Raw genomic sequence first — 23,478 nt, forward strand, 5'->3', positions numbered from 1 at the left:
AAGCTTCCCTTTCCTCCAAGCTTCCCCAACTCCTTCCTTTCCTAAAACTATCAAAACCTGCACCTTTGGAGTTAAGTCTTCTGAGGATCCAGACAGACCCCAAGTTTTTGACACTGCCTGGAATAAGGCTGGCTCGTAAGCATTGTCAGAGTTTCCTAAAGTGACTGAGGACCCCACAGGCTTGTTGAAGAATTTAACGTAAGTGACTCAAGCTCACCAACCTGGTTTCTCCGGTTTGCATCAGTTAAGTCCATACGGGTTTTTGGTGAGGGCCAGGCCCACGGGTACATGCTGAAAGGGATTTAGAGAAACGAACCCCTTATGTTGGGCAAGATGCTAGAACACTCACTGGAAATATCTACAGAACAACGATAGGAGCCTTTCCCAAGGCTGTTGATGGGAGCAAAATTCGGGCTTGCACACAAAAGCCTGGTGACTTGTTCACGGTTACTAGAATTAACTGCAAACTGTTTTCAAACAAAATTCTGGTCTTCCTTTAAAAAATTTTTTTTAATGCTTATTCATTTTTGAGAGATAGAGTGTGAGTGGGAGAGAGGCAGAGAGAGGGAGACACAGAACCCGAAGCTGGCTTCAGGCTCTGAGCTGTCAGCACAGAGCCCAACACGGGGCTCGAACTCGTGAACCAGATCATGGCCTGAGCCAAAGTCAGACATTTAACTGACTGAGACACCCAGGTGCCCCTGGTCTTCCTTTAGATGTTGAATCCACCTGGAAACATTTAACTTTGTTTACTAACAGGGTGAACCAGGTCTTCCTCCGGTAGTCAAAAGGACCGGGCTAGGGGCGCCTGGCTGGCTCAGTTAGTGGAGCGAGTGACTCTTGATCTCGGGGTTGTGAGCTCGAGCCCCATGTTGGTGTAGAGATTACCTAAAAATAAAATCTTAAAAAAAAAAAACAAAGGACCAGGCTGGAACGGGAAACTACATCCATGCCAGATTTAGCTGTTTTGGCAGACTAGCTCACCCGTATCCTAGATGAGTCACCTAAAAGCAAAACCACTAAAATTCTAGATTTTCAGCTCTGGGAAATGAAGGCCCCTGAGCAAAAACCAAAGCCTAATTTCTGTGTTCTTGCAGAGCGCTGGGATGCTGGTTAAACGACTGTTACAGACATCAGTGCTTTCAGGGCCCTCAGCCGGCTTTCCAATGTCCCAGTCCCCAGCAGTGGGGCTCCAAGGAGCCGTCACAGTCCTCCCTTGTAATCCATTCGGAGGAACCCCTGTCCGGGTCAGGACGGTATCTGCTGCGAGCACTAGACCCTTCAGATGGGGAGAGTTTCTAGTAACCCTCAACAGCTTCCTGTCTCTGAACCTGTTCCTTTGTCTAGGCTCTTCTGGAGATTTCTGGAGATGCGTACCCTGTTCTTGGTACCTGCCCCATTCATTTCCTGGGCTGAGACTTCTCAGAAAAATATGACAGAACTCCTTTAAAAAGGAGGAAATAATTCTAGAATTTGACAATAGTAAACAAAATAGCCAACCAGGAAAGGGGCGCCTGGGTGGCTCAGTCAGTTAAGTGTACAACTCTTGGTTTCAGCTCAGGTCATGGTCTCACAATTCGTGGGTTCGAGCCTCGCAGCGGGCTCTGTGCTGGCAGCGTGGGGCCTGCCTGGGATTCTCTCTCTCTCTCTCTCTCTCTCTCTCTCTCTCTCTCTCTCTCTGTCTCTCTCTCTCCCCTTTCTACCCCTCCCCCACTCTCACTGTCTCTCTCAAAATAAATAAACTTAAAAAAAAAGTCATCATTAAAAAAATGCTCAAGTCACAGCAGCGCGCGACTCTTGGCGTCAGGGTTTGTGAGTTCGAGCCCCACATTGGGTGTAAGATTGCTTAAAAATAAAATCTTCAAAAAAATAAAAAACAAAAAACAAAAAACACGGGGCCCCTGGGTGGCTCTGTCAGTTAAGCATCCAATTTTAGCTCAGGTCACGATCTTGCGATTCATGGGCTCGAGCCCAGCACTGGGCTCTGTGCTGACAGGTCACAGCCTGGAGCCTGCTTCAGATTCTGTGTCTCCCTCTCTCTGACCCTACCCCACTCACACTTCGTCTCTCTTTCTCTCTCTTTCTCCCTCTCTCTCAAAAATAAACATTAAAAAAAAAATAAATAAAAGAAAGAAATGAAACCAAAACAAAACCAGTAGCCAAATCTCTGTCATGGTCCCAAGTGATGTTCTCCCAAATGGTAATTTTGGAATACTGACCAGAGATGCCTGAACAATTGGCCCTAGAAAAGGAAAAATGATATTGGAAATCTAATGATTGCCAGTCTGGTAAAAAGGGAGAACTCTGGTTTGGACCAATAACAATCTGGCCCTACCAGAAATTCTAGAATTCCCACTGCTCACCACAGTACATGCATTAAACTACTGGCCTACTGACAAAATGATAGTGTTCAGGGGTACCTGGTTGGCTCCGTAGGGAGAGCATCCGACTCGATCCTGTGGTCCAGTCTTAGCCCCATGTTGGGTGTGGAGATTACTTAAATAAATAAAACTTTAAAAAGATCATAACTTAAAAAAACAAGATAGTGTTTGTGAACCAATATGGGTGGATTGGGGGAGAAATCACAAGGCCACACAAAGTTCCTGCCTCGCTCGTTCCACCTGTCCAAAGTATCATCCAGGAAAACCTGTTCACACAAATGGATCTCATACAGCTTCCCTGTCTCCTGGATATAAACGGTTCAGCCGTGGTTTATAGGTTTTCTCACTGGGCCAAACCTTTCTCTTCTAGACAAGCCAGTGCTGCTTCTGTGGCTAAAGTTCTGTTAGCAAATATTATCCCGACCCCGGGGAACCCCTCTTGAACTTCGTAGTCACTGGGGTCTCCTTGTACGGAGGCTTTAGGACATCCATGCTGCTCAGCAGGCCTTACGTTTTCGTTGCACGTTGCATCCACAATCCCGGCATTAGTCACACGCAGTACAGCGCCATTAGGCCTCAACTGGCACATCTGTAGACCTTCCAAATACCTTGGCTGACAGCATTGCTGTTGGTCCTTCTAAGCCTCAGATCCACCCCTCTGGAACTCCTGGAGTCCCACCCTTTGAGATATCCAGGACGTACAGTGAATGCACTTGGCTCCTGCCTCCTCTGACTTACAGTTAAGGAGATCTACTTCAACACTGTACAGGCCTCATTGCTTCTGATAAAAGTAACCATGCTGGGGTGCCTGGGTGGCCCAATCGGCTCAGCGTCTGACTTAGGCTCAGGTCATGATCTCACGGTTCATGAGTTCAAGCCCTGCGTCGGGCTCTGTGCTGACAGCTCGGAGCCTGGAGCCTGCCTAGGATTCTGTGTCTCCTTCTCTCTCTGCCCCTCCCCACTCACGCTCTGTCTCTGTCTCTCAAAAATAAATATTGTAATGCCTATCAAAATGACACCCGCATTCCTCACAGAGCTAGAACAAACAATTCTAAAATATGTATGGAACCACAAAAGACCCCGAATAGCCAAAGCAATCTTGAAAAAGAAAACCAAAGCTGGAGGCATCACAATTCTGGACTTCAAGCTGTGTTACAAAACTGTAATCATCAAGACAGTATGGTACTGGCACAAAAACAGACATTAGATCAACGGAACAGAATAGGGAACCCAGAACTGGTACCACAAACATAGGGCCAGCTCGTCTTTGACAAAGCAGGAAAGAATATCCAACGGAATAAAGACAGTCTTTTCAGCAAATGGTGCTGGGAAAACTGGACAGCGACATGCAGAAGAATGAACCTGGACCACTTTCTTACACCATACACAAAAATAAACTCAAAATGGTTGAAAGACCTAAGTGTGAGACAGGAAGCCATCAAAATCCTAGAGGAGAAAGCAGGCAACAACCTCTTGGACCTCACCCACAGCAACTTCTTACTCAACATGTCTCCACAGGCAAGGGAAACAAAAGCAAAAATGAACCTCATCAAGATAAAAAGCTTCTGCACAGAGAAGGAAACAATCAGCAAAACTAAAAGGCAACCGCTGGAATGGGAGAAGATGTGTGCAAATGACATATCAGCTTAAGGGTTAGTATCCAAAATCTGTAAAGAACTTATCAAACTCAACACCCAAACAACAAATAATCCAGTGAAGAAATAGGCAAAAGACATGAGTAGACTTTTCCAAAGAAGACATCCAGATGGCTAACAGACACATGAACAGATGCTCAACATCACTCATCATCACGGAAATACAAATCAAAACCACAATGAGATGCCACCTGACACCTCAGAATGGCTAACATTAACAGCTCAGGAAACAACAGATGTCGGCGAGGATGCGGAGAGAGAGGATCTCTTTTGTGCCGCTGGTGGGAATGCAAACTGGTGCAGCCGCTCTGGAAAACAGTATGGAGGTTCCTCAAAAAATTAAAAATAGAACTGCCCTACGACCCAGCAATTGCACTACTGGGTATTTACCCAAGGGATACAGGTGTGCTGTTTCGAAGGGGCACATGCACCCCAATGTTTATAGCAGTGCTTTCACCAATAGCCAAAGTACGGAAAAAGCCCAAATGTCCATCAACGGATCAATGGATAAAGATGTGATATATATATACGATGGAGTATTAGTCAGCAATCAAAAAGAATGAAATCTTGCCATTTGCAACAACATGGATGGAACTGAAGGGTATTACGCTAAATGAAATTAGTCAGAGAAAGACAAATATATGACTTGACTCATATGTGGAATTAAGACACAAGACAGATGAACATAAGGGAAGGGAAGCAAAATTAATATAAGAACAGGGAGGAGAACAAAACATAAGAGACTCTCAAATACAGAGAACAAACTGAGGGTTGCTGGAGGGGTTTGGGGAGGGGGGCCATGAGAGCAGAAGGCGTACAGGATGCTGGGCTTGGCTCCTCAGGGAGAATTTTTCTCCCCTAAATCGGAATAAGTGCCAAGAAATCCCTCAAGTTGGCTACTTTGTAGACCAAGGGTCCTGGTTTAGAACCATCATTCGCTTTGGGATTGTTACACTACTGTTACACTACTGTCTTGTTTTATATACTTACTTTAGGTTTTATATTTTGTTGCCTGCCAAACTTTTGTAAAAATGATGTGCCGGGCACAATAAGGAAATCATCTCCAATATTTATAACCTTGAGAAGAGAGAGACTTTAGATGGGAGTGCCTGGCCTTCCTGACCTTCCTTCTTACTCAAACTTGGCCTTAAGTAGTTTCCAGCTGGGACGCACTTTCCCTCTGACATGGTCCTTGACACGGGAAATGTCCTTCCTGGCACCGACGGACAAAACCACTACATGTGGAAAACCTGCCTCGAACAGTGATGCTTTCAAAGAAAAGACCTTGATCAAAAGGAGGGGGGATGTGTGAACAGGAATAAAGGGAAGCTCGCGGGCACGGGCTTGGGACGCCAGGACGGGAGCTGCACCATTCGGCCGATCACAGGAGGAATTGTCAATTCCAGACCCAACAGAAGCGTCAGCAGGAAAGAATCCTCAGAAATCCTCATCATCCTTCTCCAATGGATGCTCATTCAAAACGATCCCTCCCCACTGCCTCCTTTTCCATAAAATAACGTTCCTCTGCTTTGTTAGTTACACTTGCTTATGGCTTTGCCATAGTCTACTTATCCTGAATTTCAGCTCTCTGCTATTCCTGAATAAGCCCATTTTTGCTGGTAAAACGACTTTTATTTTTTGAGGTTAAGAGGCGTGCAGGAAGTGAGGATGGAACCATCTGTGCAGAGGCAGACCACTGGAGGGGGGGGCTCCCGGTCACGGCCGTGGACATAGTGTCCCTGAGCCAGAGCCCCAGACAGCTCTGTAGCCTGGCCATCAGGACAGAGGCCTCAGGAAGTGGTGCACACGTGAGTGTTTAAAGCTGGTTCTCGGGGGACTAGTCTGTGGTGTCACCTCTGGAGTGCAAAGACTCCCACCCTGGCAGGTTTCAAGCTGCCCGGTCACGGCACTTGAGGAGCTGGGAAGAGGTGCACAGTCAGCTTGTCGCTGCGGTGAGCTGCTTCCCCCAGACCCAGTATTCAGCCTGGGCCGTGCCCCCCCAGCCTCACCGGCCACCTGCAGCATCTTCCACTCTGCTTCCAGCTGCCCTCTCAGGTATATCAGGGCCTGTGTGTCCTCTGGGGAGGCCATGGAGAAGGGACCCAGGCCGGGGGGCGCCTCTCCCTGCAACACCCGGGCCAGGACCCCTGCAAGCTGGGATGTGGATCCCTGGGCCGGGAGCAGAGGTGGAAGCAGCAAGTCACTGGTCACTCCCCACCTGCCCACCCCCCACCGCCAGCACACCCGCCCCCTGCCCAGCTCACCTGCTCCAGCAGGACCAAGACTCGGCCCCCGCCGGCCCCCGCAGCAGAGAAGCCAGGAGTGTGGCTTGGGGGACCTGCAGGCCGTGGGCTGGCCCCAGCACCACCAACACGAGGTCAGGCTGGAAGCCATAGGCCAGGGGCAGCACGAGGGCCAGAACACAGCTCACGAACCCACCAGTAGTCTGTGGGAAGAACGGCAGTCAGGGGTCACCCTGCCTGCCAATGTCAGGTGCACAGCCACACCAACAGCCCCACCAGGAAGGGCAGGGGGAGGAGCGGGCCAGCCAGTACGAGGACACCCTGCCCTCGACATCACCGCTCACCCCTGGCAGTGGCACGGAGACCTGGAATTTGGATGGGGCAGCCGCTTCCTTGCCTCTGATGTTCAGCCACAGATTCCTCCTTCCGGGGAAGAGCGAGCACGCGCGGGGGGTGAGCAGGATAGAGCGAGCACGTGCGGGGGGTGAGCAGGATAGAGGGAGCACACACGGGGGGTGAGCAGGGAAGAACGAGCACGCGTGGGGGGTGAGCAGGATAGAGCGAGCACGTGCGGGGGGTGAGCAGGATAGAGGGAGCACGCGCAGGGGGTGAGCTGCTGTTTGCCCTCCAGAGCCCAGACCACAGAAGGGGAGGTGGAGGAGACCTTGGGGGGGTGGGGGGAGGGGGCACTGCTGACCCTCTGTGCTGGAGACCCTCCCAGGGACTCCTCTGCCAGCCCCCAGCTGTGGAAGGCCCTGCCCACCCATCACCCATGGGGACCCAGGACTGCGTGCCCACCCACACACAAGGCTGGATGTACACCTGACCCAAGGGTCATACCCGTCGTCGGCAAGGTCTGTGGGCCGATCCAGCTGTCCCACAGCCACACAGAGAAGCCTGGAGGAAAAGTGGGCCCCGGGACAGGTTGCACTCACCCAACCTGGAATCCATTCCCAGAGCCCTCCCCACGCAGCGGGGAGCAGGAGTGGTGGCCAGCAGGGCAGGGGGTGCCCACGGGCCATGCCCTGAAGACTCACCTCCGCGCTCCGTGGGACAAGCTGCGCCGAATGACCACATCCAGGGTGGGAGCCAAGGCGGGCTCCGGGGTTGCTGCAATGCCACTGCTCACCTGGAGGGGTCGACAGTGGGCGCGCAGGACCACTCCCAACCAGATAAACAGACACATCTGCCCCTTCTCTGGGCCCCCCTCTACATAGCTGCCATCTGCGAGATGCTTAAAACTAACTTACGTCATCCCCTTCACCTCTCCGTCAAGGAGTATTTAGTTGGGAAGACTGAGTGACCCTGAACTCATGACCCTGTCCCTGAGGACTGTTCTAGAAAGGGTCCAGGCACAAGGTAACTCACGTCCGTGTGGTTGTGCACCACCCAGCACTCCCCTGGACAGGCCATCTGCTGTGGGCAGGTCCTGGGCCCTGGGCCCTGCCCCTGGCTCATGGCCACCCTTGGCCCATCCCAGGTGCACCCACCTGCCCATCCAGGATCCCATTCAAGAGGTGCAGGACCTTCCCAAGTGCAGTGCGAGCCCTGTCCTGGGCCAGGGCCTCGTGTAGCCTATGGTGGGAAAGCAAGACACATGGACAGGAATTGACAGACCGCAGCACATGTACACACACGGCCCCATCCCTCTCCCCAGGCCCACGCTGCCCACCTGGCCCAGGCCCGTGTCTCCTCCTGTGGGGCTGACCCCTCCTGACGGAGGACGTCGGCGGGTAGGACCAGAGCGGCATCCAGTGCAGTCAGGGCAACAGCCGTGCGGACAGGCAGTGTGGGGTTGAGGTGCAGCTGGTCTAGGAGGGAACTCAGTGCGGCCGAGGCCTGCGCCTCTGCTGCCTTGAATTTGGGTCCCCCGGGAGATACAGGTGAGGCTCTCCGCTCCAGGGAGTAGGTGCTGGGATTCAGTATGGGGGTCGACCCTAGGGGGTGGTTCAGAGTCAAAGCCACTGCGTGGGAGCCCAGGATGTGACCCTGCCTCCCAGCTTAGGCCACACTGACCTTGCTGCCGGAGGCTCTTCCAATGAGGGGCCTGGGCAGCCCGGACACTCTGGATGGATTCCAGGGCACTGTGGGGAGAAGCAGGAGCAGGTGAGGCCTGGCGTCACACCCCCAGCCCTTCCCACCTTCCTGGCCCCAAACCTGTGATGAGGCTCCATGGCCCCCGACAGGGGCAAGGCAGGGTCACCCAGCAGCGCCTTCACCACCATGCACACGGACTGGGACAGCGATTCCAGGTGGTAGCCTCCCTGGGAGGAGAAAGAAAGGAAGGGATGCGACTGGGCCAGGGCGTCGCCATCCCAGGCAGGTTACCCCGTCCTGTACAGCAGGCCCCCTCTGATGGCACCCCCGCATCTGACCAGTGAGCCCTCCCAGCTGTCACGGTCACCTCCAGCACAGCACAGACTCGGCCGCCGGCCAGCACCTGCAGCAGCTGTGTGAGGTGGGAGAAGCACTGCGGCGTGGCCCGCATCTGCCCCTGGAAGCAGAGCCCAGCGTGATGGGCGCCGGGCCCCGGGCCCCCGGGAGCCCTCCCCTGCCAGGCCAGGCCCTCACCTCGGGATCCCCGATCGCAGAGTCAAATCCTGCTGAGATGAGCACCAGCTCAGGGTCAAACTGTGGGCGGGGCCACGCGGGGATGGGCAGGAAAGAGACCGGAGCGGGGGTGAAGGAGGCCCCTCCAGATAGCACTGCCCATCCGGAGGGTTCCATTCTTCTATGGTGTGGGCGGGGGGGGGGGGGGGGGGGGAGGGCGGGTACTTTGGACAGAGGATCGCCCTCCCCTTCTCCTGTCATCAAGACCACGCCTGCCCCCCATCCAGTTACCTCAAAGGCCACGGGGAGCAGCACATGGAGGAAGGCGGCCACGTAGTCAGCATTTCCCATCCCAACCTGTGGCCATGGGGCATCAGTGCTGGGCCCCGTGGCAGAGGGCTATGAAGTCTCCGTCCCTGGGGCCCAAACTCTGGGGGTGACCCTGGAAGGATGCCCTGAACTCTGTTCAGGAGGCCTGGGGCTGCGGGGCAGGGGCGAGGCCCGGGTGAGGGGCTCTGTGTAGGCGGCTGGCAGGAGAGGCAGGCACCTGATTCCAGGGCAGGTTGACAGTGAAGCCACGGCCCTGCCCCTGCCCAACAGCATCTGCATCCGATTCTCGAAGGTAGGGCCAAAAGTGCCCATGCTCATAGCGGTGCCAGGAAAAGTAAAGGACGCTGTGGACAACCAGCCACGACCAGAGGTCAAGACCTTGTCCCCATGGCTCCCAGCAAAGGGTCTCGGGGAAGGGTTGCGTCCCCGGCTCACCTGGGGTCATCCTCAAAGATATACTGGATGCCCTGACCGTGGTGGACATCCCAGTCGACAACGAGGATCCTGGGGACAGGGAGTGCTCAGAGGTCACTGAGCGGCAGAGCCTCTGACCTTGGGGCCACAGCCCACCCCAGGAAGACAAGGGGCTGGATGGGGTCTCTCAGCAGCCCACTCTACCACCCTCCTGTCGGGCCTGGGCCCCTGCCTCGCAGTGCACACCTGTGCAGCCCGTGTCTCTGCTTGGCGTATTTGGCTGCTATGGCCACGTTGTTGAACACGCAGAATCCATTGGCAGCGGCTCTCTGGCTGTGATGCCCAGGAGGTCTGTGGGTGAAAATTGGGTGTGGGACCCATCAGGGTCATCCTGTGCCCTCACAGGGCCACCCACGGGTGGGAGTGACCCAGGAAGGGGACAGCTCTCACCTCACCAGGGCGAGCCCGTTGTGCACAGCCCCCGTCAGCACGGCATCCACCAGCTGCAACGCAGCCCCCACGGCCAGCCGGGCACAGTGGAAGGTACTCTGTGGGGCAGGGGTGCAAATGAGCCCCCACCCCCGCACCTCACAGGCTCTGCCCAGGCCCGCGCAGGGTGCAGCAGGCAGCAGGGCGTGTAGGCCATGTGCACATTCATGAATGTGGGGCCGTTGGCCAGGGTTGGCGGCAAGGCCATAAATCAGTCACGGGCATGTGGATGTGCAGTGGGGAGGTAGCGTGTCCCCACCCAGGAAGTGGTGTGTCCCCAGGGCCGCACCGGATGGAAGTAGACAGCGTCGTATTGTCCAGACAGCGCCTGTAGTTCCCTAGTGCTCAAGGTCTGGGTTCCTCGCACCAAGGACACATACTCTGGGCTGCAGGGGGACAGGTAGGCAAGGCAGGGTCACCAGCAGGAAGAGGAGGAGAAAGAGGGGCTGGACCCCTGGGGGCACTGCCCACCTCACTGTTTCGTCACCCACCCACCCAATGGTGAAACTGAGGCAGGTAGGGGAGATGCTCTGTTTTCAAGATGCTGGCAGGCTGGGTGGCCTCAGGTCCTAGCTGGCCTCCTCTGTGGCATGTGGCTCCCCAGGGTCTGACCTGTGTACCAGGCCCAGCTCTGCCTCGGAGGCCTCTCGGGCTGCCAACTGTAGACACCTCTGCTCCAGGCCCCACTGCCGCAGGCGCTCCAGGGCTGTAGTCAGGCGCTCCGGACGCTCGATCTCACACTCAGGGCTGAGTGGACACAGAGCTCAGGGTCCAGAGCCCCCTCTCCATCCTCCCACCTCTGCCAGGTCACACTTACTCTTCCCAGAGCAGCCGGGCCGCTGTCATGTCCTCGTGGTGCACCAGCGCAGTCCTCATGGCACAGCCGTGGTCACTTTGGGCCACCCTGGCTGGGCAGGTGAATGCACTGCCTGTCCCCTCCTTGCAGCCCCCGGGAGCTGGGACGACCGGCAGGGAGCCTGGGCAGGAACACGCAGAATCCAGGCAGGGAAGTAGGCCGACAGGGGGCCTCCCAGGGCCAGATTTCCCCACTTCCTCAGACTCTGACCCAGCGCCCAAAACCCCGCCCCGAAGCGCGGCCTGACGGGAGCTGGGCTGGCGAGACGCCTGGGGCCCGGGCCGGGGCCTTGCTGCCCCATCTCTCCTACTCCGCGCTCCGGCTGCGGCTCCAAGACCTACCTTCCCCCACCCCGGCCCGGAGCCTGAGGCGTGTCGCGGGCCTCCCTCTCCCTCTAGAGGTGGAGGGGGCGGGTGAGGTCCAGTGTGCCCAGGACCCCGCGGACCGCCCCAAATCTCCCCCGACCCAGCCTGACCGCGCAGGCCAAGGCGTCAGACGCGTCCTCAGCCCATCACGTCTGGCGCTGCCCTGGGACGCATCCGAGGGCCGCTTGGGCTAGGGGAACCCGGGCCTGGGCGACGTCGACGCGCAGCGCTTCCCCCGAGGTGTAAGAAGGGAGTGGCGGGGTCCGATTTTAGCTCCAGAAAGACCCTGGCCAAAGAGCAGACCAGTCGGAGGGTCAGGGGGTGGCAGAGCAGCTAGACAAGAGCCGCGGAAGCCTGGGGCGAGGCAAGGCAGGAGGGAAAGGCGAACAGAGGGAGGGTCTGGGCAAGGAATGCATGCATGAGGCCAGCAACCGAGCCAGATGGCCAGAGAGGAGGAAAGTGGGAGCCAGGGGCCTGAAACATAAGGGCTCTGGCAACAGCGCCCAGGGCCCGAATCCTGAGGCGGGGGCTTCACGGAGGCGGCGTTCTGAAGGGGGATAGGCCCTGGGGGGCGGGGCACGTAGGAGGCGGGGCCCTGGGCGGGAGTGCAGCCAACCCCGTTCGTGGGTGCCCCGGAAGTGTAGGAATGGCCCCTACGGCGGGAAGGATGCGGCCCGCGGCCCCACCGGGGTTCCCACCGTCCCGGTCGAGGCACCTGCCAGAGTCCACAACGGACAAGCTACCAGCGCCGGGAAGACTCCGATTGGGTCATTTGGGGTCAGGTGCCCACCCCTCAGCCAATCACGGTGGCTATGGGGCTGGCGTACTCTGATTGGCCATCCTGGCACACGTGGCCCCAGAGGCGGGGCCTGTGGCAGACCGCCCTTCCCGGATCGCTCTGAGCCGGGAGTCCAGAGAAGGGTCGGCCCCGGGAGCACCAGAGAGCCCCTGAGCAGAGGAGGCCGGTGTCCGCTGTGGCAACTCGGCTGGGCCAACTGTTCACGTGTCCGGCCGAACTCCAGGCCAGAAGGGGGACGGCCTGGCCCCGCTTTGGGCATACCTGCCCTGGGGACAAGTGGGAGGAGCCAGTGCGAACGCAGGAGCCCTAGAGCCTAGAGAGCACGGCTCTCCGAGACATCCACTGGCTGGCCGAAGGCTGCGCGGGCTCGCCGATGGCGCTGGCATGTGGACGCCGGGGCGGGAGGTTTCAAATGACAACAGAACCCACTGGCGTACTGTGTGTAACAGGTGCCTCAAAGCGTCTAGCGTGACCCCTCCTCTCCAGGAACCTGGCCCTGGAGACTGCTGGGAGCTCAGACAGCTGGACTGAGCCCCAGGTTGGGCCCTAACGCCCGGTCCTGAGCGGGCTCTGCCTGGGGCCTGGCTCCAGAATCTAAACTTTTAGAGGAAATCCTCAGAAGGGGCGGGACCAATCCCTACCCCGGGGGCTTCAGGCTCTGGGCTCACTGTGGACCTGGGAGGAAAGGCGTGCCCGGGCACAGCTACTAAGTAGGGACTGAGGCTCGGGAGCCAGCTTCTTTTCTCTATGCCTGGCTGCAGCTCAGAGACCTAAAGGTGGAGATCCAGCGCGAGAATTAGGAAGGAAAGCCAGAGTGGGATCTCTACAAAAGGGTTTATTTCCTTCCTGTCATGTGGGCATAGCACAGGGCCAATTTACATTCCGGGCTGGGGGTTCAGGAGAGTCCACACCAACGCCCCCCAGGAGAGACATCCCTGAGTAGGCACTCAGTGCCCTCCCTGTGTGTCTCTTTCAGCTGTGTGAACTGGGCTCCAGCAGGGGCTGGAGCGGACAGGGTCAGGCCAAGCCTTGACCCAAGCCTCACCACCCCCATCCCCCACGGGCTCTGAGGCTTCTTGTTGCACCTGGGGAAGGGGACCACTGCCCAGGGAGTCAGAGGCCAGTCCCAGGTCAGTTTGGCGTCCTGTTCAGAAGGTCCAGATGCCCCCCCAAGGTTAGACTGAGGTGGCAGCCTTGAGAGCAGGGTAACGGCTGGGGGGGGGGGTCCATGGAACCATAGGTCTCCTGGGATGCAAACCCCAGCCAGAGTCACAGTGATAATCAGGATCCCCTTCGAGGTGGAAGCCCCAGCCAGGGTCCTCAAGGCCCCCTCCCCACCGCTCTCAGGGCCCAGGGGTCTTCACAGCGCTGTCTCCTTGGACACCTTGGTCCCCAGCTGCCGGGGAGGCTTGAAGCTGAGCACTTCCTTATATGTGACACCTGGGGTGGGGTGAGGGAGACAGATCATCACGGGAGAAGGGGCCCCATCACCCTTCAGAATCAGCTCCTACACCAAAGGCAGAAGCCAGTGACCCAGGAAGAACACTGGGCCCAGCTCACTGGTACCTGCCCTGACCAGCACTGAGTCCTGTGAGGGGCGGCTCAGGGTAGGGGTGGGAAGAGCTCCCCGGCCCTAGAGCACAGGCTGTTAGCCATTGACCTAGGGGCCCAGCCGGTCCCCAAAAACATCAGGGCCAGAGGTCATTGCTGGAGTGCAGGTGCCACTTCATCCGAGGCTACGGCCACTCTCAGCCCACCTGTGCCCATCCACCCCGAAGGGGCTCCTGTGACCCAAACCCACTGCCCCTGGCGTGGCCAGACAGGCCCTGGCCCCGCAGCCTTCTGCAGTGAGCAGAGGCTGTCCTGGCAATGTAAATCAACGTGTCTACTCAAGCGGAGCCACTCAGGGCCCCAGCAGGGCACACCTCGATTTCTGGATCGAGACTATCCATAGAAACTTAAACCAGGGGAATTCCCACCACCCACAGCATCTGCCCTCCTTGCCTAGTGGTCCTGTCCCCTGTCCCCAGAGCAAGCCATCCCAAAGGAAGGAAAAAGCCTGATTTGCTTCTCCTCTGGCCAGTCTGCAGCGGGACAGGTTCTGCTCAGCCTACCTCACTGTTTCCATGCTCACCTGGCCAGTGGAGCACCTGTTTGGGGGACTCTGCTCCTCCAGAGCCCAGTTCAGGAAACACTGTGCATTTAGAGCAGGCGATCTGTGGTTTGCCCTGCCTGTGGCATGGATGTATTCCCGCCCCCTGTGGTGCCTCCTCGGCCCTTCATCTGATCCTAACACAGGGCTCAACCCATACACGGAAGGTCTATGTGAAGCTGGCTGTTCCCAGGGAAACAGGAGACGATGAGAGTCTGCATTCCTGACCAGGGGCTTAGCCACAAACAGGTCACGTGTTCCCCATGGTCTATAGTAAAAGCAAAATCTCTTACCACAGTCTGTGTGGGTGGGGACCACAGAGAGGAGCCTGTGGCCCATGGTTTTCATGTTATCTTTTTTAGCAGCAGAAAACTTTCCCCAAACTAAACGAAACTTAAGAGCACAAAACAGCACAACTAAGGGCGGAGCTCTGTTGAGAGTTACCAAGCACCCCGTGGCTTAAGGAACGTGATTTGGGAACCACCAGTCCAGTCCCACCCTGACCCCCGTGTGCAGGACCAAGGCCCTATGTCTGAGGCAGAGCCAAGATGGGGCCTAGGACACAGTGGCCACCGTGTGCCACGGCCCCAACAGTGCTAACTGCTGCCCTCGGACATCCCAGCACCCTCCAGGCTGGTCCTGCAGCCACCAAGAGAAAGACACCAAGCCCAGCCCTCACTGCCTGCCATTCTGCCAAGACAGTTTCAGCCCAGGGCTTCAGGACCACAGCAGAGAGAGGCCTGGGGACCTGGCAGGTGTCCCTGAGGCTTAATATTTGCTGGTTGGCCCTCAGGGATGAAGGGAAGGGCCCTTAGTGTAAGGCAACAGCCAGCCTGGCAGTACAGAGCAGTTACAGGTGCATCTGAACTGCTCAGTGGGACTGGAGGAACAGGCGAGGGGTGGTGAGGGGGCTGTCTGGGGCCGGGGGTGGGGGGCTTCTGCTGTTGGCAGGACATGAGAGGTGTGAGTCGTGCGGGTGGGAGGGGTCCTGAAAAGGGCAGAGAGGCAAGGACGAGTTCAAGAGGTAAGAGTGGAGGCCTGGGGGATGAGTGGGAGTGGAGGGGCTCCGGAATGGCCTGGGTCTCTGGCCAGGACATGGGGAGGATGTGGGCAGCATTGGGCAGGGCCGGCAGGGCTGGGAGAAGCCAAGTGCTCACAACGGCCCTGAGCTGAGAGCTGCCTCCTGCAACTTCCAGAACTCCCCTCCTGCTCTTGTTTGTGCCGAACCTCCTGCCAGGAACATTCTTTCGTCCCTCAGCTCCAGCCAGAGGTCACCTTGACCTAGAAGCCCCACTGCCCTCTGAGTCTGTTGTGTTCCTCAGCTGACCTGCCTCCCAGGACTCAGAGCCCATGCACAGGCCCTGCCCAGAGCCCCCCACTCACGCTTCCACTCGTCCAGCGTGCGATCCACATCGTCAAAGGACTCGTCGTACTTCTGGGCCTTGGGTTCATCCTCCGTGTCCTGCAGTGACTCGAAGTAGGGGTGTGTGAGCGCCTCGGCCGCAGTCACCCGCCGTTCGGCATCCAGTACCAGCATTTTCTCCAGGAGGTTCACAGCTGCGGGGAGAACTGGTTAGGGAGGGTCGCAGGCCCCAGCGCCCTGGTCACTGACCCCCCCCCCCCCCCCGTCCAGCCCTACCCAGAGGACTTGCGTTAGTCAGGATGGAGGCAAAATCCTTCTTCTCCAACTCGGGGAGGCCCTTCATGTAGTTCTTCGCCTTTTAAGGAAGAAAGGGTAAGGGGCCAACCCACAGGCCCGGGCCCAGCCCCTCCAGCCCCCGCCCAGCTCCCCACTGACTTCGGCACTCTGCAGCCTCTGCACAAATTCATCGGGAGGAGTCCCTGTCACCTTCATGATCTCCTTCAGCTGGTCCAGGTCTGTGCTGAGATGAGGAGCACAGCACGGGGCCAGAGAGCAGGGCGTACCCCCCCACCTGGCTGGGGCAGCATGCCCAGCACCCCCCCAGACCCAGCCTACCCCCCACAAGTGTAGGATACGGTCACTGCCCTTGAACAGCGTCTTCCCTGTGATCATCTCTGCCATGATGCAGCCCGCTGACCAGATGTCCACTGAGACAGAAGCCCCTGCATCAGGGCTCTGTGGGCCAGGGAGGGGGGCGGGGGACACAGACACGGGAGGGGGACGTGGACACAGGGGCCATCTAGCCTGCCACACCCTCGCCCCAATCCCATCCCAGGTCAGCAGCCTCCCCGTGGAGCAGCCACCGCTGGGCTTCCCATGAAGAAAGGGAAGAAGGTGGGCAAGGCCAGGGTGGCTCTGCGTCTCTGGGCATCCTCACCCGTCTGGGTGTAGTGCATCCAATTCAAGATGACCTCAGGTGCACGGTACCACCGGGTCACCACGTACCCAGTCATCTCGCTGTCGGCCTGCCTGGCCAAGCCGAAGTCCAGGATCTATAGTCAGAATCAGGAAGGTGGGCCAACACGGCCCGCAGGGAGCAGGTGGGCCAGCCTATGACCCAGGAGCACCAGGCACACCGGGGCCTCTGCCAACCCTCCAGGGCCTGAGGTCATGGCCTCTCCATGAGTTCCTCCCCATGGCCAGTGCCCCCAGCCCCACCCGACCTTGCCTTTCCTACCCTCAGGAGCGGGCACTCCCATGGGTCTCCTCTCCCCGCTCCTCTACTCTCTGCTGACCCCAGGACCTGGCCAGCACTTTACAGGGGCCCCCTCTGCCCTATGCTGGCTCAGGTATGGAGGACCAGGGACACCTCCCGCCCTTCACCTTAATCAGGTGTGAGAGTGCGCCCACTTCGGCCCCCCATTCCCCGTGCATCAAGTGCCTCCCCAGGGCCCCTCTGCCTGTCAGCTGCCAGCCATGGCCTGGATGGCTGCGGTCTGGTCCCTCTGCCTGGGCTCGAGCCAACACTCCCCCAGGCCTGAGGGCCCAGGGCTACAGGCAGATGGACAGGCGGGGAGAGATGCCCAGCCCCCACCCCCCCCCCACCCCACCCCCGCCCATCCCAACCAACACACACCTTCAGCTCACAGTCCTCATTCACTGCCAGATTGCCAGGCTTCAGGTCCTGGGGGCACAAGAAAGGTGGGCGAGCAGCCCCTCCCACCACACCAGGGCCAGAGCCTGGACACCTGAATGTGGGGCAGCCAGACTCGGCCATCCCCACCCGGATGCCCTTCCAGGAAGGAAAGAGGTACCCAGGCCCCCACAGCTGTGTGTGAGCCTCGCACACACTCCCCACTGGCCCCATCTTGCCCCCTCACAGGCCAGCAGTGGAGGCTCCTGGCAGTCAGGCCCCTCCCACACCTACAGGCCACAGGAAGTTCCCACCCAGCACCAGGACTCACCCTGTGGATGATGCCAGCAGCATGGATGTACTATGGGGACAGACAGAGGATCAGTGGCAGTCAGCTCCGGGACCTCAGAACCACGGACGAGCAATCCCACCCTGGCCCCGGCCTGGCCTGGGGGGCTCTGCCCCTCCTGCAGCACCCCTGTGCGCTCCCACCTTTAGCCCCTTCAGCATCTGGTAGACAAGGAACTGGATTCGGTCCTCGCTCAGCTTCTCGTGCTTCATGAGTTTGCCCAGGTCAGTGCCCATGAACGGCATCACCAGGTAACTGCAGGGACCGGGGTGGGTGCGGACAGTGGGCATCACACCCCCTGGGCCTAGGCTCAGACCCTGGAGACCCTGGGGATCGCCTGGCAGCACCTTCTACCTTCCACAGTGCAGCACCAGGCTCCACCCACCTTCCCACGCACACCTGCCCCAGAATGTCAGGTGGGTCAGGACCGTGTTCTGGGGTTTCCTGTAGGGCCACATGGAGGCTAGGGTCTAGGGAGCACCAGGGATCACAGACAGAAGAGGGTGCAAGAGGAAGGAGGGAAGTGCCTGTGGGCAGGGGTGGGGACAGGAGGACACTTGGCTCAGAGGAGCAGGCTGGGCCTGTAGGTGGAGGGAGGGGCCTGACAGACATTTAACACCTCGCCAGGACACTGAGGCCTATGTGTGTCCTCGACCTCTGCAAGGTCAGACGGCAAGGAGCCCGTCCTCAGCCCTTCCCAGGCTCAGCCCCCAGCCTTGGCCGACGACAGTATGAATCCAGGGATGGCAGCCACAGGCAGGCCCCCTGCCGCCCCGCCCCTGCCTGCCAGCAAAGGTCAGCAGCTCCAGTTACAAAGCCACATACTTGACGCCAGGGTCCCAGAGCTCGGGGCCTGCTGGCTAACCGACGCAGGTCCAACGCTCACACCTCCAGCACTGGACAGCCCGTGCCAAGCGTGGTCCAAGGAGGCCCGGGCTGCACCCAGCTGCGCCAGTGCCGTGGTTCCCAGGGGTGCGTGGCAGGGGGTGGACTGTGGTGTGGGGAAGGGGTGGGCAGTGTGCATCCCGACCCCGCTGGGCCACAGGGACAGGCCCACATGCCAACACAGAACCCGAGTCAGCACCCAAGAGCAACCCAACACCCCTCTGCCCTGCCCAGCCCTCCCAGGACGGCACTCACAAGTCTGTGAAATCATCCAGGGTTTCGTCAGGAGTGAACACGTCCAGCAGCCCGATGACCTGGGGAGGAGGCCGGAGTAACAGGTGGGATGGGGGCACAGTGGAGGGCATGGGGGTTCAGGCAAACCCCTGAGGCTGGCACTGTGCTCTGAGCAGGAAAGCCCCCTACAGATATCCCCGTCCCTTCCCACTGTCCACAGAGCCTGGCTCTGTCTGTTGGCCATGCAACCCAGCGCTGGCACACCTGCCCATAGACACAGGCTATTTTTGAGTGATGACCACAGGAATCCTCTGGGGGAGGGGCAGCCCCAAGTCTGGGTCAGCTCCCAGACACCCAAGGAGCTCCAGCCCCTTGGCCCTTTGTCCCCCTCTTTCTGCCTCCACGGAAGACTCGAGACCAGGGTGGGACAGCCCCCCAGGGGAGTGCCAGCCCCCAGCAGGTCCACCAGGGAGCCTAGTTTCCGCTGGAGAGGCCCAGGCTGACAGCACCATGATCGAGCTGACAGCTAGACCCAGCCCCGCAGGTCCCTGGGCAGCTTGTACATCCTAGTGGCCAGAGGGGCAGCTGGATGTGCCAGGAGGGAGGACCCCTGGTATAGGCCATGCAAATGGGGGCCGAGGTAGAAGGGAGAACACTCCAAGCGTTTGAGGAACACGGGGAGAAAGGCCAGGTGGCCGAGGCCCAGGCCAGGGAGCAGCCAAGGAGAGGCCAGAGGGAGCCCAAGTAGGCCCTTGCATGCCAGGTGAAGGTTTGGCTTCGATCCTAAGAGCTGCCGAGAAAGGGTTTAAATAGGTGTGATGCTGAGTGAGTCCCCCTGTGTGCTGTATGGGGACAGACAGGAGTGAGGCAAGAGTGGACACAAGGTAGAGGGACGGCTAGATGGCCTTCAGAGCCGCCAGCCAGAGCCATGGGCACAGGGAAGGAGAGGACAGAGAGGGAGGTCCAGTGAGGGCCTGGAGGCAGGCAAGTACTAGGGAATGAGGACAGTGTCTTTGCAAGAAGAGGACAGAGGACAGCGTCCCCAAGTGTAAGGAGGGTCCGTCAGGTTGATGGAGACTTCCATACCTCTGCAGCGTGGATTCTGGCCTAAAGTGCAGGGAAGGAGAGGGAGAAGGCCTGAAGCGTGGGTGGAAGGGTGGGACCCGCCATGGCACCCAGCCCCTCATAGCCTCAGCGTTCTTGTAGGAAAATGGGTTTACGATGGGCTGAGCCTCCTAGCTGCGTTCAGGCACCATGCAGGCAGTGGCAGCTGGCTGCTAGTGGGTTGGGAGCTCAGCTGGGAAGGCACAGAGGGGGGGATTGGGCCAGGGGGCCCAGCAACTGAAGGAAAGCCCTGAGCCCTTGGGGAATGGGCAGGGCAGGCAGGAGAGGGGGCAGTTGGGGAGGAGTATGCAGCCTTGAGGAGATGGGTCTGCCTTCATGGGAACCAATCTGGGCATGACTGGGTGTAACCAGAAGGTAGGGAGGGCGGCACTGGGCTGCTGTCCGTCCCAAATGGATTCTGCCCCCGTTCCCCCCCCCCCCCCCCGGGAAGGGCCAAGGGCAGAGAGGGAAAGTCAGAGTGAATGAAGGACCCTGTGTCGAGGGGACAAGTTTCCTGGTGGACGTGGGACTTGTTTTCCCCAAAGGAGGCTGGTGGCTCTGATGATCCAGGAGGGGCCAGACCATCAGGAGCATGATTAGCCCAGGGTCTGAGTACTCACACCAGCAGTCCAAACTAGGGGTGAGGCAGGAATGGCTGGTGTGGGAGGGACAGAGTTCAGGGCCACAGGAAGAACATCGAGAAACAACAGGGGCTCCCCTAGGAGAGAGAAGGGACCCAGACCTGCCCTCTCCCGGCACAGAAGGAGGAGTCTCTGCGCTGGCCACTGCCTAGTGCCCTCCACACGCCAGCTCTGTAAACCCCATCACCACCGGACACCCCAAGGCTCTGAGGTGACAATGCCGGCATGCCAACTCCTGCTCGGTGACTAGCTCTGCACCCCTGAACCGAGGCTGGGGCGGTGGACTGGAGCAGAATGCGCAGGACAGGGACCCGACGGGAGCAGAAGGGGGCCTGGGGCGCAGCTGTGGAGGACGCCTGGGGAGAGGGAAGAGGCTGGTGCCTCTAGGATGACTGTGTCCTCTCTCACCTGCAGGCTCCGGCTGGGGGCAGGGTTGGGGTGAGGCCTGGAGGATGCCCTTGGCCTGGGCAAGCCACCGTCCCCTGACTGGGATCTGGGTTGAGGAGCCAGATGTGGCCCCAGGAACGAGCCAAGGAGCTAAGCCCTTGGCAGGGCCTGGCCTAGCAGGGAGGACTGGAGCCTGGGGAAGCAGTCTCTCTCAGAAAGGGGGCGGGGGGCCTGCGCTCAGCTCGTGGAGCCCCACCAGCATCGTGGCGTACAACGCCCTGATCCCGCACGTCCGCCCTGCCACATGGGCGGGGTCGCCCAGAGGCTGGGTACCGGGGCCTCAGCCTCCCAGGGCAGGACTTGCACGGATGGACGAGGAGGCCCTGAGCCCGGCTGAGCGGGGACCGGCGCGACTCACGTTCTCGTGACGCATGTGCTTGAGGAGGCGAAGCTCGCGGTAGGCGCGCTTGGCGAACAGCTCGGACTGGAAGGGCCGGTACAGCTTCTTGATGGCCACCTTGGCACCGGTGCGGCTGTCCACGGCCGAGCTGCGGGGCGCACCGCTGAGCGGGAGGCCGGCCCGCCCCCGCCGCGCGCCTCCGCCGCCCGCCGGCCGCCCCGCCCGGCCTGCGCTCACCACACGGCGCCGTACGCGCCGGAGCCCACGGGCTGCAGGTCCTGGTACACGGCGCGCACCTCCCAGGCCGTCTTGGTCACCTCCTGGCGGTAAAAGCCCTTGCGGGCGGGCGGCGGGGAGCTCATGGCAGCCCCGGGCGCCGCCCCCCGCCGCAGACCCCGTGGGCGCTGCGCCCCGAGGACCGGTGTGTGTGGGGTGGGGGGGGGGGACACCCGGGATCGGCGGGACTCCCTTGGCGCGCGCCCGGGGCCGCCGCCTGGGCACAGCCCGCTACGCGCCGCCCGGGTCCTCCGGCTCCCGGCTCTGTCCCCTTTTCCCGCCGCCGCCCTCCCGGCTGTCGGGAGCGCGCGACCCCGGCCCGACCCCAGCCCGGGCCCGGGGTAGCGCGCGGTCCCTCCCCTGCCCGCCGACCAACCGGCCCCCGGGCCGCGCGCACGTGACGCCCCCGCCCGCCCTCCGGCCCCCGCGGAAACCCGAGGCGGCCGCGGCGGGGGTGGGCCGGCCGGGGACGGGGGAGCGCCGCCCCGCAGGGCAGTGCCCGCCCGAACGCGCTCCGCCGGAGGCCCCCGCCGCCTCCCCACCGGAGCTGGACTCCCCCGGCCCGGGTCGGGGGTGTCTCAGCCTTAGCGCCTTGGGGCTCCCGGCTCCTCCCCAGTAGCCACGCCCCCGGGGAGCTGGGCCCCGACCGAGGACCTCTTGTTCCCAGCCGCAGGTCACCGTCCACCCGCCTCGCCAACTCCACCCCACCGACCCGGTCCCCCAGCCCTGAGCCCCCTCCGCCCCCACCGGGCTGAGCTCCGTGTTCCCCAAGTCTGCTACCCACCTTGCAGGACACGCCCTTCCCCTGGGGCTGACCATCCTGTCCCAGTATGGGGTTTCCCCCCTAACCCTCGAATTGCCGGCATCCCCTTCCCTGTGGAGGAGCTGGTTCCGTTTCCCAATCTTAGGCTGCATCCCCAACACCCCTCCCTGTGACCTCCCGACCCCAGGAGCCAGAGAAGTTGTTCCTGTAGGGTCCCCCCCTTGGGCCCTTGTGCACCTCCCAACCCCCTCCTCTCCATTCCCCCCTCCCCAGTGGGAAAGCCTGCTCCGGGCATTTGCAAGTCCCTTTGTCCGTCCCCCCTTCTGCCCAGCTTACTCCCTCCGGTTTGTCTCAAGGTTGGTCTGAGCCTCTCCACCCTCTCCAGAAAGTTGTGCTTGACCCCAGGGGTGAAGGAGGGCCCCACTTGGGCTCTCTGCGCCCTCTTTAACCCTCGATGGGGGCAGCGTCCTTCCATGTCTGGCCACATCCTGGACCAGATGCTCCTGGAGGACAGAGCCCCCTCCACGACCTCTTCCACCCAGTGACCTAGGCCTGAGAACCAGTGGAGTAACAGGATCCCCGAGGCCCCCTGCCCCTCCCTCTGTGCCCTGCCGGCCGCTGCCGCCATGAATCAGCAGCTCAGAGGCGGCCAGAGCAGCTTTGCACCTGGGCTGCGGGCTGGTGATCTGCAGCACCCAGGACTGGAGACTAGTCAGTGGGAGCAGCCTGGGGTCACTGGAGCCACAGCCACCTGTGCCCTTCATGCCCTGGGCTGCCTGTGGCACTCCACCTGCCTCCTCCAGGAGGCCCCTAGCTGGCCTTCTTACTCCCTGTGGTGGGGTCCAGGGGTCTGGTCGTCTGGTCGGCTTCCCTAGGTGGCACGTGTCCCAGTTCTCCCATCCCCTAACCCCCACCCAGCCTCGCTTGGTTTCCAGGGGTTCCCCAGAACCTGAGGCCCAGTAGCCGTACTGACCAGGCCCCCGGAGGCCTCACTCCCACGTGGTCTCCACCCCCAAGGCCCAGGGCAAGGGCACGACTGCCCTTGTTGAGGCCAGTGCCTTTCCTCCGTTGAACTGCAGTGCAAGTGTGTCCTGAGAGCAGGTGGTCTCTTTCCCCTTAAAGAAGCTATTCCCCCCACACACACCCGCTTCACCCAGTTCCAAGCAAGGACAGGCCTTTGCTCCCAGAGACCCCCGATTGTCACCCAGC

At 60.0% G+C, this 23,478-nt stretch overlaps 2 protein-coding genes across 2 annotated transcripts; both read right to left on the bottom strand.

Annotated features, from left to right (window-relative positions):
* Positions 1 to 5,646: 5,646 nt before the first annotated feature.
* HDAC10 (histone deacetylase 10) lies at positions 5,647 to 11,958 on the bottom strand. The gene is given in 22 exon segments (XM_042993608.1): positions 5,647 to 5,954; positions 6,046 to 6,205; positions 6,301 to 6,335; positions 6,338 to 6,482; positions 6,624 to 6,702; positions 7,120 to 7,176; positions 7,317 to 7,408; positions 7,770 to 7,854; positions 7,952 to 8,216; positions 8,296 to 8,363; positions 8,437 to 8,543; positions 8,684 to 8,773; positions 8,851 to 8,910; positions 9,121 to 9,186; positions 9,377 to 9,503; positions 9,595 to 9,663; positions 9,820 to 9,924; positions 10,024 to 10,121; positions 10,352 to 10,448; positions 10,675 to 10,809; positions 10,880 to 11,039; positions 11,941 to 11,958. Coding segments are annotated over 21 exon segments (2,016 nt in total). The 5' UTR covers positions 10,939 to 11,039; positions 11,941 to 11,958; the 3' UTR covers positions 5,647 to 5,937.
* A 939-nt stretch (positions 11,959 to 12,897) lies between these two features.
* Positions 12,898 to 21,638, bottom strand: MAPK12 (mitogen-activated protein kinase 12). The gene is made up of 12 exons (XM_042993609.1): positions 21,468 to 21,638; positions 21,249 to 21,378; positions 18,720 to 18,778; positions 17,723 to 17,834; positions 17,562 to 17,591; positions 17,234 to 17,281; positions 16,535 to 16,649; positions 16,233 to 16,304; positions 16,033 to 16,112; positions 15,874 to 15,952; positions 15,618 to 15,791; positions 12,898 to 13,522 (listed from the first exon to the last, which is right to left on the bottom strand). The coding sequence occupies exons 1-12, from the start codon at positions 21,590 to 21,592 to the stop codon at positions 13,443 to 13,445; spliced, it is 1,104 nt and encodes a 367-aa protein (XP_042849543.1). The 5' UTR covers positions 21,593 to 21,638; the 3' UTR covers positions 12,898 to 13,442.
* Between the last annotated feature and the right edge of the window lie 1,840 nt (positions 21,639 to 23,478).

This window comes from Panthera tigris, chromosome B4, assembly GCF_018350195.1.
Source record: "Panthera tigris isolate Pti1 chromosome B4, P.tigris_Pti1_mat1.1, whole genome shotgun sequence".
Taxonomy (NCBI): domain Eukaryota; kingdom Metazoa; phylum Chordata; class Mammalia; order Carnivora; family Felidae; genus Panthera; species Panthera tigris.